Raw genomic sequence first — 13996 nt, forward strand, 5'->3', positions numbered from 1 at the left:
CCTCTCTCAGACTTCGTGAACTCTCTGAAATTTAAGGAGTTCAGAATCATACAGCTTGAAGGGGGAATACTAAGCTCACTAGAAATATTACTATTTCACCATTGTGGTCTTCAAATGCATGTGTGGGTAAGTGACCTAATTGTGCTTAGTTTTTTGTATACCTCTGAGACATTAACAAAATACATTAATATATTCAATTGGAGGCAAAAAAAATTGGGGGAGAAAACAGGAATTTCAAGCAAACTCCAGTGACTGGTGGCTGAGATGCTTTGGGGAGAGTGAGGAAGGTAGTCCTACTTCTAGCTAAAAGGCATGAGGAGAGGAAAGGGATCGGAAAACAGCAGAGTGAAGGGTTTGGGTGAAAGAACTTACTAGTAAAAGCTAATGGATAGCAACCAGAGACTCATGGGGCAGAGAAGGATAAAGAAAAAGCAGAAGTTCGGAGTGCTTCAAGATAATGTCTTGGTAGAGGAGAAATGAGAAAATGCACACATAAAGCAATGAGTTCTAATTCACATTATAATAAAATGAAGGCTTTGAACTACTATTCTTCTGTTTTCTCATTTTTAGATTCTTTATCTCTCCCTTCACATGTGTCTGTAAGCATTTGCCAGGATTCCTTCTTAATCATACACTAGAGCAGTGGTTCACAACCTTCTGGCCCTTTAAATACAGTTCCTCATGTTGTGACCCAACCATAAAATTATTTTCGTTGCTACTTCATAACTGTAATGTTGCTACTGTTATGAATCGTAATGTAAATATCTGATATGTAGGATGGTCTTAGGCGACCCCTGTGAAAGGGTTGTTTGACCGCCAAAGGGGTCGCGACCCACAGGTTGAGAACCGCTGCACTAGAGGCTTGGTGCATGAATTTGTGCACCAGTGGGGTCCCTCAGCCTGGCCTGCGCCCTCTCACAATCCGGGACCCCTCAGGGGATGTAGTAGTACATACAGCTAGGGAGAAAGCCAAGCCCGGGCAGGTGCTGCGCAGCTCCCGCTCATCCCGGCCCTGCAGTGCCTGCCTTTACTGCCACTCAGTAGTGCTGCTGCGGAGGCAGGAGAGGCTGTGTCGCAGCAGCTGCTCTTGCCAGCTGTGAGCCTGGCATCTGGTGCCTGTCAGTCAGCTGAGCAGCAGTCCTGCCGTGGGAGCGCACTGACTACCAGGGGGCAGCTCCTGTGTTGAACGTCTGCCCCCTGGTGGTCAGTGTGCATCATAGCTACTGGTTGACAGGTCGCTTAGGCTTTTACATATATATAGATGTTGACTCCCAGCATTTTGAAATCCTTATCCTTAAGAATATCATGCAATTTCTCTCTTTCCTAGCAAGGTCAGGTTTCCCTTTTCTCTTGATCTTCCTGTCTTATCCTTTCCTGTCCTCCCTTCCTTCTTGTATTAACAAGTCACCCAAGACAAAGTGACGTAAAACAATAATGCTTTAGTCTCACATTCTTGTGAAATGACTAAGTTCGACTGGGTGGTTCTCTCTCGAGGTCTCTCATGCAGTTGTAGTCAGATGGTGGCTGGGGTATGAATCATCCAAAGGTTCCACTGCATTGGACCTCTCAGATGGCACCTTTACAACATGTCTGGTGCCTCAGCTAAGGCTTTCTAGACTGACTGGGCTCTTCCCTCCCTCCCCTCTCCCCTTTCCTTTATCTCTCCATGCACCACACAGCTTCTCTACATGGCTAGCTTGGGCTTCCTCACAGCATGGAAGTTCCAGAGTAGCTGGACTTTGTACATTGTGGCTATCTCTCCTCACTCAAGCATTCCAAGAAACATAAATGGAAGAAAGTTTAAAACTTACATCCTAGCATAGAAAGTCACTCAGCACCACCATTGCTGCATTTTGTTGGTCCAAAGATGGTCACAGGGCCAGCCCAGAGCAGGGAGACCACCCAAGGCTATGAATACAAGGAGGTGGTGCATCTCTCCAAAGACTAGCTACCACATTTCTCATTTATTGACATTTCTGTCCCTTTCTCTCCTCCTTAACTGAAATATCTTATTACTATCTTCTATCTTTCTTTACTATCTATATTTTTCTTTCTAATTGTTTATATTAAGAGCAATTGAAAGACTTCTTTTAGAAATTCTTAAGCATTCTCTTTCAAGTGAATCTTAAAAATATTTTTTCATTTAGTGACATTAAAATTTAAGCACCCAAAAGGCCCTTAGAAAAGCTGTGCGACTATTTTTTAGAAAGTCTCTTTGGGAAATCAGATTCGATTCCCTTTTTAACCACTGATGATAACATATCAAACTTAAAAGGCAGATCAGTTTTAGGGGAAAGTGATACACCGTCATGTGTGGGTGGCCTCGGGTGAACTCCCCAACAATATTGCTTTTCATGCTTAGCCACTAATTAGAAAACCTGCTCTCTTGTTGGGACTAAACTATGGTTTACTTTCTGGTTAGACCTTTTTTTACTTATATTCAAGCTCTTACATAAGCCAAAACTTGTCCTTTTATTAACCCCAAAAATTAAAGAAAAAAGAGAGAGAACTTGAATCTAAAGGATTTGTTGCATAGTCACAGGGCAATTTCAAAAATTCTTTATTTAAAACCTCATACCTACAGATGGCTTACCTTTCCTTAGCTTCTGCAAATGCCATCAAGGTCTTAGGTTCTTATAAAGAGTTATTAGCTTTTTTAAAAAAGAAGCTAAATCTCCAAAGCTTTTCTCTGGTGATTATGGAGAACAACACACGTGGGAGAAAGTGGGCAGTCAGAGGTGGCAAATAATTTGATTTTTTTTTTTCTACCCACAAGCCCTTGGGAAAACCTTGTCATAAAGGATTACTTTGCTCATGAGATTTTACTGTGTTGCCATTCAGAAAAGAACTCACAGGAACAGCAGGGCAGACGGTTTCTGAACTCTGGGGAGAGAGCGAGGGTTCACGGTGGGAAGGGGGTGCTCTATTTTTCTTTATAAGGATCATGGGTTAAGCATCTGAGGTTGATACCATTTCTCTCACACAAACTCCACTCAGACATCTGAAAGCTGACTGAAAATGATAATTAGTAGTTGCAGTTTTTCATAATTTGGCTTCTCTTCAAGCAGGGAAAAGATTTCATTAAAAAAACACACAAACAGGTTTTAGACTCCATCCTTTCCCAATGTGAAGAAACAGCATTGGAAAATAGCAAGTTGCCCATTAGTGATTGGCTTCCTCATCTTTGTTTTCATACTTTGGTTCTATGTGCAGATTAAATGGAGACTCCAGCCGTTCACAGCGCGCAGGGTCCACCTGCACAGGGAGGGCAGTGAACGTTATCAGAGCAGCATTTTCCATGAAGCTTTACCCTAAACCCTTCAACAAAAACTTCCACTGAGCAGCAGGCACAACTTGAGGACACGTGGAGCTTCAGGCCTAGGCAAATGCGTTGCTCACTGTCCTCCCCACAGCACGATCGATGCCTAAGGCAGGCTCAGGGCTACCCGTCCTGTCCACTGCTGATGGTCTGAGGGGCAGAGCCACAGGAAGGCGGGGTGGGGGGTGGTGAGTGGGGATCAGGGCCAGGACCACCTGATGTGTTATTGTTTTCTTAATTCTCACAACTTCCCTGTGAAGAAGCCAAGAGTTTAAATAGCTTGCTTTCATGCAACTTAGTGAGACTAAGTATTTAAAGTATTTAAATGAAAGAAAATGTAAGCATTTTATTTAATCCTTGGGTAAAATGAAGGATTTTAATCCCAGTCTGCCTGACAGCCTAGCCAATGTTCTCTCCATCACCTCAATCCTCTATGAGCCATTGGTAACCTGTAATCCACTTATGAATTAAAATGGGAGACTTTCTTTTGAGCTGAGCCTGTGGCACCTAGTCAAGTAACAATAGTTGTCACTCTCTCTTGTTTAATCTTATAGTGGAGTACGACAAGGAGTTCTCCCCTCGCCAGCGACACCACAAAGAGTTCAAGTTCAACTTATCCCAGATTCCTGAGGGTGAGGCGGTGACGGCTGCAGAATTCCGAATCTACAAGGACTGTGTTGTGGGGAGTTTTAAAAACCAAACTTTTCTTATCAGCATTTATCAAGTCTTACAGGAGCATCAGCACAGGTATGAAGGCTCAAGGAAGCCCAAGGGTGGGGCTGGCCCCCGTTTCTCACCCTGTCATCGTATAACTTCGAGTATGTCTGTGGTAGGTGATCCGAGTTCAGGGCTTGTCCATGAGCATGATGAGGGGCGTGTTCTAAATGGTAGTGTTTAGCCAGCAGGAAGATTTTTTGCTGTTAAGTTGAAGACTTTCCAAATGGTTTTCCTTTCTCAAGTAAGCCACTAGACGGTATTTACTAAGAATCCTTTGTGATCGGAAAACATATGACTTATTGGGGATAAAATGTTTCCCACTGTTGTTTAGACCCTGCTTTGTATGATGGGGGAGGGTGGCTAAAATAAATTCACACATGGAAATTATGTAAGGATGCTTACAAATGATACTAATTCAAGTGAAAAAAAGGCTACGTATTTGTGCATACACATATATTATACATATGCATGATATGTCTTTGAGTAAATGAGTGTGTGTGTGTGTGTGTGTGTGTGTGTAACGTATTTTTTATCATTTGGATACAGGGAATATGGACTTTTTTTCCCCCTGTGTTTGCATTACTCTGATTTTCTGAAGTGAGGCCAAGTCATTTTATAAAATAACTACAAATACATTCATGGGCCTTCCTAGCAATGAAAGAAAAAAGACTTCCATGGAGTGATATTTAGAGGAAGGGCTAAAAAGTGAAGCATTACAGCAGTTAGTTCAAACCTATAGCACACAGAAAACAAACCAACGACCTTGAATTTTGCTTCATATTTAGGGATCAGTTTAGTAGTTTGGAGAGGGTGGAGTGCTGGTGCACAGTAGATTAGCGATGCTGTAGACTTTTCAGTGTGCATGAGGTGGGACCAGCGAATCAGATACGAAGATAAAAGTGGAAGGAAGAGAATGCAGATGGGTAGGGAACCCCACACTTACAGGCTGTATGAGGGACTTGCTAGCTTTGGCTTTATAAACTAAGTGCACATTCTTGCTCCAGTTCTTGGAGCTCTATTGACTTCCTAAGAATGTCCAAAGGTTTAGGAAAAGACTTTAATTTATCCTGAAATTGTAAATCTGTGTGCGGATCTGTCACAAATATGCACACCAAAATAATAACAAATGTTAACTTGTCCCATAAAAGGTTTATTTTAGTTTTGAGAACACCATTCAACATTTGGCCCTACTGCATATTCAAATCTCTAAGGAGGGAAATAAATAAGGAAGAAGGAAGGACACTTGCCAGGTTTGGAGGACCATCATGGTGTTGAACATACACACTGATGGCTGTATGTGAATTCTTACTGGAATGGTTAAATAATAAGTAAAATATAGTCATTGTGGTCTCTTTATAACTAACCAAAATTTCAGAATGAATGGGAAGTTTGTTGATGTCTTATTTTCACTCCTAAATAAAAGCATACTCGATGACTTAACTGCTAAGGGCCTCTTTTGAAAAGTAAACTATTTGTTGCCGGATTTTCATCTTTTGATACTTCAGGGAGAATTGGTATTCAGTGAGTCTTTGGAACTGCTTGAGCTGTTGATTTTTAACCTGCCTCATTATCTGTCCCGTTATATTTTTCTGGTGGAAATAACCTCCTGGTACCTTTTTGGCTCAGAACTTTGTTAGAATACATGGCGTTCTCTGGCCTCCAGGAAGAGCTTTATAGTGAAAACACTAGATTGTGGGTTTTGTGACTATAAAATTCTTTTTTAATTATTATTTTTAAAAAGAGAGCTAGCAGACCATTTGTAAGGTTTATATTGAACTTCAGCCAAAAATGAGCAGCTGCCTTGTGCTTCAGATGGTGGTGTCATACCTCCTCGGGGCCAGCAGTGAGTTTGGAAAACAAAATCCCCAACTGCCCCAACCTTTGGTGACTCTGTCAGAGTGGAGTTGCAGTTCCTCCGCCTTCTAGGATGGAGATATTACGTGACTGGGTGTGTTTAATTTTTATGTATAGGAAAAGGGAAGATACTGGGGAAATTGGGAGAATTTCATGCTTTTGAAGGGTTCCGCTTGGCCAGGAGGATATTTTCTTTTCTTATGGGTGGGCCAGGGGCCAGGCCTCCTGCTGTCCCCTCATGTTCTTGCAGGGGCCTCAGAGTTAAGCCTATGACTGGGGTGTCTTGGCCGAAAACAAGTCTCCAGACTTGTAAAGAAACTTATTTGTCTAATCTGTGTTCCAGTGAAATTTGTAGTACTTGATGGATTAACTTACTTTAAAAAGTGTGTGTGTTGCAAAATAGTTGGCTTCCTTGCAAAAGAAAAAAGAAAGGCAGGTGTTTCAATGCCCTCATATACACAGCTGAGGCAGAATAAGCCATGTGTTGGGCTTCCTGGTGTAAAGGGCAGCTAGGAGGCCCGGCCCAGGGAGGGTCAGGGAAGATTCCTGGAAGCTAAGTCACTGCTGTGATCGATACAGAAACATAGTCCTCAGACTGATAAGAAATCATTAAACCAGGTAAGTCAAAAAAGGGATTACTTGTTCAGATGGTGCTTTGAGTAAGAACAGGGAAACATGTGGTACTTTATTCAAAACCTGAGGATAAGCTCTGAGATGGAATCTAAGTCCTGAAAAGGTCTAAGCAACCCATAGAGCAGAGTGGGATTAACCCCCCAGGAGAGTGACAGCTAAACCAGAGGAGTCCAGGGTGCCTTTGTACTTGGTTTGTAAATGTGCCCTGTGCTATGGTGTGCAGTTTACACTTTAAGATGAGTTTGGTGTTAACATCTGGTGTTATAAATCAGTATGTTTTTATGATGACACTGGTAAAAATTGGCATTTACATAGTAGTTAGAGTTTGGAAAAGACCTTCTCATATATTCCCTCATTAGGATTTAACCATGAGCCCATCAGTTAAGCAGGACAGGCGTATTACCTATTAGAGAATGAAACGTGGAACATAGGAATTTTGCCAAGTCCAAATTATGCCTAAACTTGTCTGCTATGCTTCCCAAAAGTCAGCCCGATGATGTGAGGACAGTCCCAAGATAAAGGTAAAATGCCAGAAAGCGGTAAGCAGTCTCCTACGGGCATGCTCCACATCTCCATCTCCTTGGCTTGATGGGAACATCCAAGGATGCTTCTGTTTGGATAGCAACTGAGACAGTTCTCTTGGAGGTGAAAATGTGTTTTAGAATTCAGGCCCTGGTACATTGACCTTCAAGACCTTCCTATGGAAAACCTTTGCAAACCTTTGTTGATCTATTGACCAAGCATTGATCTATTAGGAGCTTTTCTAGAGGAGGGGTATGTAGGGGAAGGAAGACTAGAATAAATGTATACAGAAGTATTTGTACTTATTCACAGTATTATACATTAGTCCATTTACTTCACCATTGTCTTCTGCATCTCACACATACTAAGCTGACTTCATACCTAGACACTCTGAATAATGTTGACCTTTCCTACTCATATATAGTAGCATCATGGTAGCATGTTGCTTGTCATAAGATGTATCATGATCTTTACTTCTATGGCACCTTTAGATTCATAAGACAATTCTGAGGCCTTTAAAAAATACCACGTTGGTGTACATTTCTTATTTGGCTAAAAGACATACGTTTACTGGTTTTAATTGGTTTTGTGTACTTAGAAGTCAAAGAGCATCTCCTGAGAGCCAGCCAGAAATTTTAACAGAGGAGCACGTTCAGTGTCTGAAAGAGGGTCCTATTGGTCCATGAATTGGCTGCATTTGCCTCTGCTAGTTTTGAAATACCATGTTCTGTTCCATTTGTTTTGGTGATTGTATTGCTTAGCAGTGATAGTCTATCTTTTGTGTATATGATAACTTTCCTTTCCTTTTTTTTTTTGTTTTTTTGTTTTTGTGTGTGTTACTCCTCACCCGAGGATATTTTTCCATTGATTTTTAAACAGAGTTGTAGGTGTGGGGGGAGAGACAGAGAGAGAGAGAGACATCGATGTGAGAGAGACACATCGATTGATCGACCTGCTGCCTCCCGCACACGCCCCAACTGGGGCTGAGGATAGAGCCTGCAACCAAGGTATCTGCCCTTGACTGGAATCAAACCTGGGACCCTTCAGTCCTTGGGTTGATGCTCTATCCACTGAGCCAAACTGGTTAGGGCTGATAACTTTTCATATTCTATCTATGGTGCATTTAAAGAAGAAATAATTACCAAGTTTAAAATTCATTATTCCTGGTATAAGCAGTATCATAACTTACTCCTCTGTTTGCAAATAGGCAAAGTGTTTTTTTTATATATACTTTTTTAACTTTGGTTCCTACAAGGTGGGGCAAAAGGAGTTTACAGTTGTGAGTATGTGAAACAAAGAGTTGATTCTTCTATTACTATTTGTTAATTATTGTTTTATTTTCCATACGAACAACTGTAAACCTACTTTGCTAGCCCTGTATGTTTTATCCTAATTTCAGAATCCTTAGGAAGTGAAGAAACGCATCTCTGAATCTAGGAAACAAGGCAGTGCTGCTGGAGAGTTGGTTTTCAAACTGAGAAAGATTTCCTTAGGACAGCCCAGAGCCAGCCCAGGGTCCTGAAAAAAGACCACACTGAGTTATTGCTTAAACTAAATATTTGACAAAATTCACCAATTCTGACCTATTTTGCAGATAGAATATAATTGTCCAAGGAGAGAAAATAACTGTCAAAGGGCCAGTACACATTTTCTCAGAATGGTTAGATTGATATGCTACTCTGAACTACTCACAGAGAACTAGGCACCACAAGAATAAGTCAGGAAGAGGAATGGAGATAAGGTGTGGTTTGGACATGTTTGAGTCGTGGTAGGGATGCCCAGGAGGCAATGGGATATGGATGTGCTTAGCTCAGCAGAATGAACTAAACTACAGTAGCAGATATTTGAGCTATTGAAGTTGATTAGATATACCGGCTGTGTAAGAGTAGAATAACCTAATTGGTCTAGTAGCACTTACTGAAAATACATGTTGTTTTCCGTTTATTTCAGTGGTATCTTTGTCCTGAATCAGGTGATCACATATGTGTGGGTCTATTTCTGGGATCTTTATTCTGTTCCATTGGTTAATTTTTCTCTTCTTCCACCAATACTGTACTCTTAGTTCTTTTAGTTTTTAAAGAAGGCTTCATGTCTGGTGTGTACATTCTACAATTTTATTCCTTGAGATTTTCTTGGCTATTTATAGACCTTTGCATTCCCATATAAATTGTGAAATAGGCATTTCAATTTCCACAAAATAAAATTGATGGGCTTCTGATTGGAATTTCAGAAGCCCATCAATTTCGGAGAAATTAACTCTTACCAATATTGAGTGTTCCAATCCAAGAATATTGTATTTACTTAGGCTGTCTTTAACTTATCAATATTTGGTGGTTTTGTTTCTTGAATATTTTTTATTAGAATTAGTCCAGGTGTGTAAGTTTTATATGATATTATAAATGGCATTATTAGCTTTTTAAAATTTCACTGTCTAATTGTTTTTTGCTCACATTTAGAAATACAATTGAATTTGTATATTGTTCTTTTATTCAGCAACCTTGCAAATTCACATATAAATTCTAATAATTTTTCTGAGCAATAGTTTGGAAATTCCATAAATACTAGAAGCCCAGTGCATGGATTTGTGCGCTGGTAGGGTCCCTCAGCCTGGCCTGTGGGGATCGGGCCAAAACCAGCTCTCCAGCATCCCCCAAAGGGGTCCCGGATTGCAAGAGGGTGCATGCCAGGCCGAGGGGTCCCACCGGTGCACAATCGGGGCCAGGGAGGGACCACAGAAGGGTCTAAGGTGTGTCTGGCCCATCTTTCCCAGTCCCCATCGGCTAGACCCCAGCAGCAAGCTAACCTACTGGTTGGAGCATCTGCCCCCTGGTGGTCAGTGCGCATGATAGCAACTGGTCAAATGGTTGAATGAAGGGTTGGACACTTAGCCTATTAAGCTTTTATTATATGGGATAATCATGTCATTTATAAGTATCAGTCTTATTTCTTCCTTTGTATTTCTTATCGTTTTTTTCTTGTTTTGTTGTGCTAGCTGGACATCCAGTACAATGTTGAATTTCTCTCAGATTTTTAACCTCAGATTGGAAATCCCTGTCAGATATCTAATCTATGGGTGGAGGAGGGAAGATTTAATAATTTACTATCAAGGATGATGTTTTCTATAAACATTCTTATAGATACTCTTTATTAGGTTAAGGAAATTCTTCTCTATTCCTAGTTAAGAGGTTTCTTTAAAATTAGAAATTAGTGTGAAATTTTATCAAAAAATTTTCCTGGGGGAGAAACCAAGATGGCAGCATAGGTAAACACCGGAGTTTGCTGCCTCACACAACCACTTCAAAAATACAACTAAAAGATGGAACGGACATCATCCAGAACCACAGGAAGGCTGGCTGAGTGGAAATTCTACAACTAGAAGGAAAGAGAAAAGCATACCAAGACTCAGAGGAGGCGCAGTGCGGAAGTAAAATACTAAGGTGCGGAGGTGCATGAAGAGAGGGCTGGCGGCTGAGGGCGCAGTTGTCGTTTTCAATTGGGAGGGAGTCTCAGGCTCTGAGCTCCAGTTCCAGGCGAGTCTCTAGGGACCCAGACTCATACGGGAGAAGCGAGACTGTCTGGCATCGGTTGGAACTCAAGGGCAGCTTTCTCTCTGAGGGGCTTGCAGCGATTACCGGGACACTGAGAAGCAGAGCCTCTGAGGCTGGACTGAAAGCAGCCATAACTGTTAGCCCTGCCCTGTTGATCCTGTGGGACCCATCCCGCCCAAGCCCTGCAGGGAGGCTTTTGCTGGATAGCCTCAGGCAAAGGCTAGATTAGCACCTCCCTAGAGATCCAGGAGCCAGTGTACCCAGAGGTCAGAGTGGGACCATCCAGATTGCAGCTCCGTGGAACCATAAAGGACACACTCAGGGGGCAGACTCAGTGAGCACCAAAGCCCCATTGAAGCAAGTCTTGCCCCAGAGGGGTGTCTCCAGCACAGAAGTTCTCCCACTGCAGACACAGCTGATTCTCACAGCCAATTTGCCTGGAGGTCAATTCCTCCCAGTGATAACTACAACAATCAAGGCTTAACTACAACAAGACTGTGCGCAAAGCCCACAAGGGGGTGCACCAAGAGTGTCCACCTCAGGTAATTGGGGAGGCTGAACCATTGGGCCCTAGAGGACACTCAGCCCAGAAAATCACTTTATCAACACCGGGAAGCATAAAAAATGCAGAGACAAGAAAAAGGACACAAATGACAGAAATGGAGGAAAGCAAGCTACTGGATATAGAGTTCAAAACCGCGGTTATAAGGTTTTTCAAGAATTTTCTAGAAACTGCTGATAAACTTAATGAGATCTACAAGAAATCTAATGAGACCCTCGAGGTTGTGATAAAGGACCAACTAGAAATTAAGCATACACTGACTGAAATAAAGATTATACAGACTCCCAACAGCAGACTAGAGGATTGCAAGAATCAAGTCAACGATTTGAAATACGAAGAAGCAAAAAACACCCAACCAGAAAAGCAAAATGAAAAAAGAAACCAAAAATACGAAGATAGTGTAAGGAGCCTCTGGGACAGCTTCAAGCGTACCAACATCCGAATTATAGGGGTGCCAGAAGAAGAGAGAGAGCAAGATATTGAAAACCTATTGAAGAAATAATGACAGAAAACTTCCCCTACCTGGTGAAAGAAATAGACTTACAAGTCCAGGAAGTGCAGAGAACCCCAAACAAAAGGAATCCAAAGAGGACCACACAAGACAAATCATGCCAAGAGCAAAAGACAAAGAGAGAATCTTAAAAGCAGCAAGAGAAAGAAAGTCAGTTACCTACAAGGGAATACCCATACGACTGTCAGCTGATTTCTCCACAGAAACTTTGCAGGCCAGAAGGGAGTGGCAAGAAATATTCAAAGTGATGAATGCCAAGAACCTACAACCAAGATTACTTTATCCAGCAAAGCTATCATTCAGAATTGAAGGTCAGATAAAGAGCTTCACAGATAAGAAAAAGCTAAAGAAGTTCATCACCACCAAACCAGTTTTATATGAAATGCTGAAAGGTATCCTTTAAGAAGAGGAAGAAGAAGAAAAAGGTAAAGATACAAATTATGAACAACAAATACACATCTATCAACAAGTGAATCTGAAAATCAAGTGAATAATCTGATGAACAGATTGAACTGGTAATTATAATAGAATCAGGGGCATAGAAAGGGAGTGGACTGGCTATTCTTGGGGGGGAAAGGGGTTAGGGGGATGTGGGAAGAGACTGGACAAAAATCGTGCACCTATGGCTGAGGACAGTGGGTGGGGAGGGAGGGAGGAGGGTGGGGCGGGAACTGGGTGGAGGGGAGTTATGGGGGGAAAGAAGCGGAACAAATGTAATAATCTGAACAATAAAGATTTAATTAATAAAATAAAAAAATATATTTCCTGAATTTTTGGAGATAATTATATGATTTTTCTCCTTGCTAGTGTTAATGTGGTATATTGCATTAAAGGCTTTCAGATGTTAAACCAAACTCACATCCCTGGAACAGGCCCTACTTGTAATTTATTATCCTCTTTTTATAAGGCAGATTCAAAAGTTGTTTCTGATTAACTCTATTATCTGGATCACCTATTGATCTGTTTCCATTATCTGTTTGTTCCCTTGATTTTTCCTCATTTGGTTTTATTTCCTATGATGTCTGATAATTTTTAAAATTAAATTCTTGACATTATTTATGAAAAATGGTCCTAGATACTGTTATCTTCCAGACTGAATTTTATTTTCTTCTAGAAAGCAGACAAAATACAAGCAGATTACCTTGTCCTTTTTGTCAAAGTTGAGGCTAGGTTTCAGGATGTGTTGAGGTTCATCTGTTTCTGGTTTTCTCTCTCTCCTAGAAGTTAGCCCTGTAGAGGTCTCAGCTGAAGGTCAAGGCTGTTTACCAAGGCCCATCTTCCTTGGTGGGCTCTGAACTCTAATGTTTAACTCCCCAGCATTGTAATGCTGCCAAAAAGTCTGCTTTGCTTTTTATGCTCTAAGCATTTTTTTTTTGCTTGTTTTCTCAGCTTCTTACTCCATGCATACACAGCCTAGTATTTGGCAAAATACTGGAGTTCAACTCAGCCAGAACTTGAAGAGCCAAGGTCCTAGAGGAAGTGAACCCAAAATTCTATGAGATCACATTTATGAGCTCACTTCTATGCAGCTCCTTTCCTTTGGGACCTTAGCCCTTCAAGTCCTAGCTGCCTTACACTCAGTGGTCCCAGCCAGTGACATTGCTCCAAACTCTAGGCTGCTGTTCCTTTATGTTTGCCATCTATGCCTCATGCAAGGAGTTAACAAGTGCTTTAAGATGAAAAGGCAACAGCAAATACAGGGCTTACCTTCATGCATTTCCCTTCTTTCAAAGATCTTGACTCATCAAATATTGGTAGTGTTAGTTGCTCTAAGATAACTTCAAACAGGTTTTTTTTTTTTAAACTTATTCTTAGTGGGAGTGTTAGTTTGATACATCGTAGTCAGAAGCATACATCTCTGAAGTATCATATTTTTACTTGGAAGTCTTTATAATAAATCCTCACAAATGTTGACATTTGATTCATTAACCAAATAGTGTAGTTCTGAAAACAAGACCTGAACCCAGTAGTTGATCCAGTTCCAGGATCTCAGAGGATGGTTTCCTTGGAGAGGCATTTTTTATAGACTGATTGCTCTATGAATTCTGTTGGATGTTCAGTGCTGCCTGCTGAAGTGAAGTGAGTGGACTTTTATCATCACTGAGATAAACGTGAGATATCTGAGACTATTTTCTGTTTTGAAGAGAAGGGCAAATTTGAGAAAGCCAGGATAGGAGGACACCATTGTGGTCTGGTAGGAGAAAATCAAAGCCTTTTATCACCATGTGCAGCCACACCTGTTTCTCTTTCTGTGTCTGGCTTTCACAGGTATGATCCTCAGGGACTCCTGAAATCTTACTGCTGACTTGGTCATCTCTGGCGCACTCAGT

General features: G+C 41.3%; 1 protein-coding gene across 1 annotated transcript in view; it reads left to right on the forward strand.

The window, feature by feature from the left end:
* BMP6 (bone morphogenetic protein 6) overlaps positions 1-13996 on the forward strand; it is a 167679-nt gene that overhangs the window by 130471 nt on the left and 23212 nt on the right. The window contains exon 2 of the mRNA XM_059688572.1: positions 3874-4066. Coding sequence (XP_059544555.1) covers positions 3874-4066 — 193 coding nt within the window. The remainder of the gene's footprint in view (positions 1-3873; positions 4067-13996) is intronic.

This window comes from Myotis daubentonii, chromosome 3 (assembly GCF_963259705.1).
Source record: "Myotis daubentonii chromosome 3, mMyoDau2.1, whole genome shotgun sequence".
Classification (NCBI taxonomy): Eukaryota; Metazoa; Chordata; class Mammalia; order Chiroptera; family Vespertilionidae; genus Myotis; species Myotis daubentonii.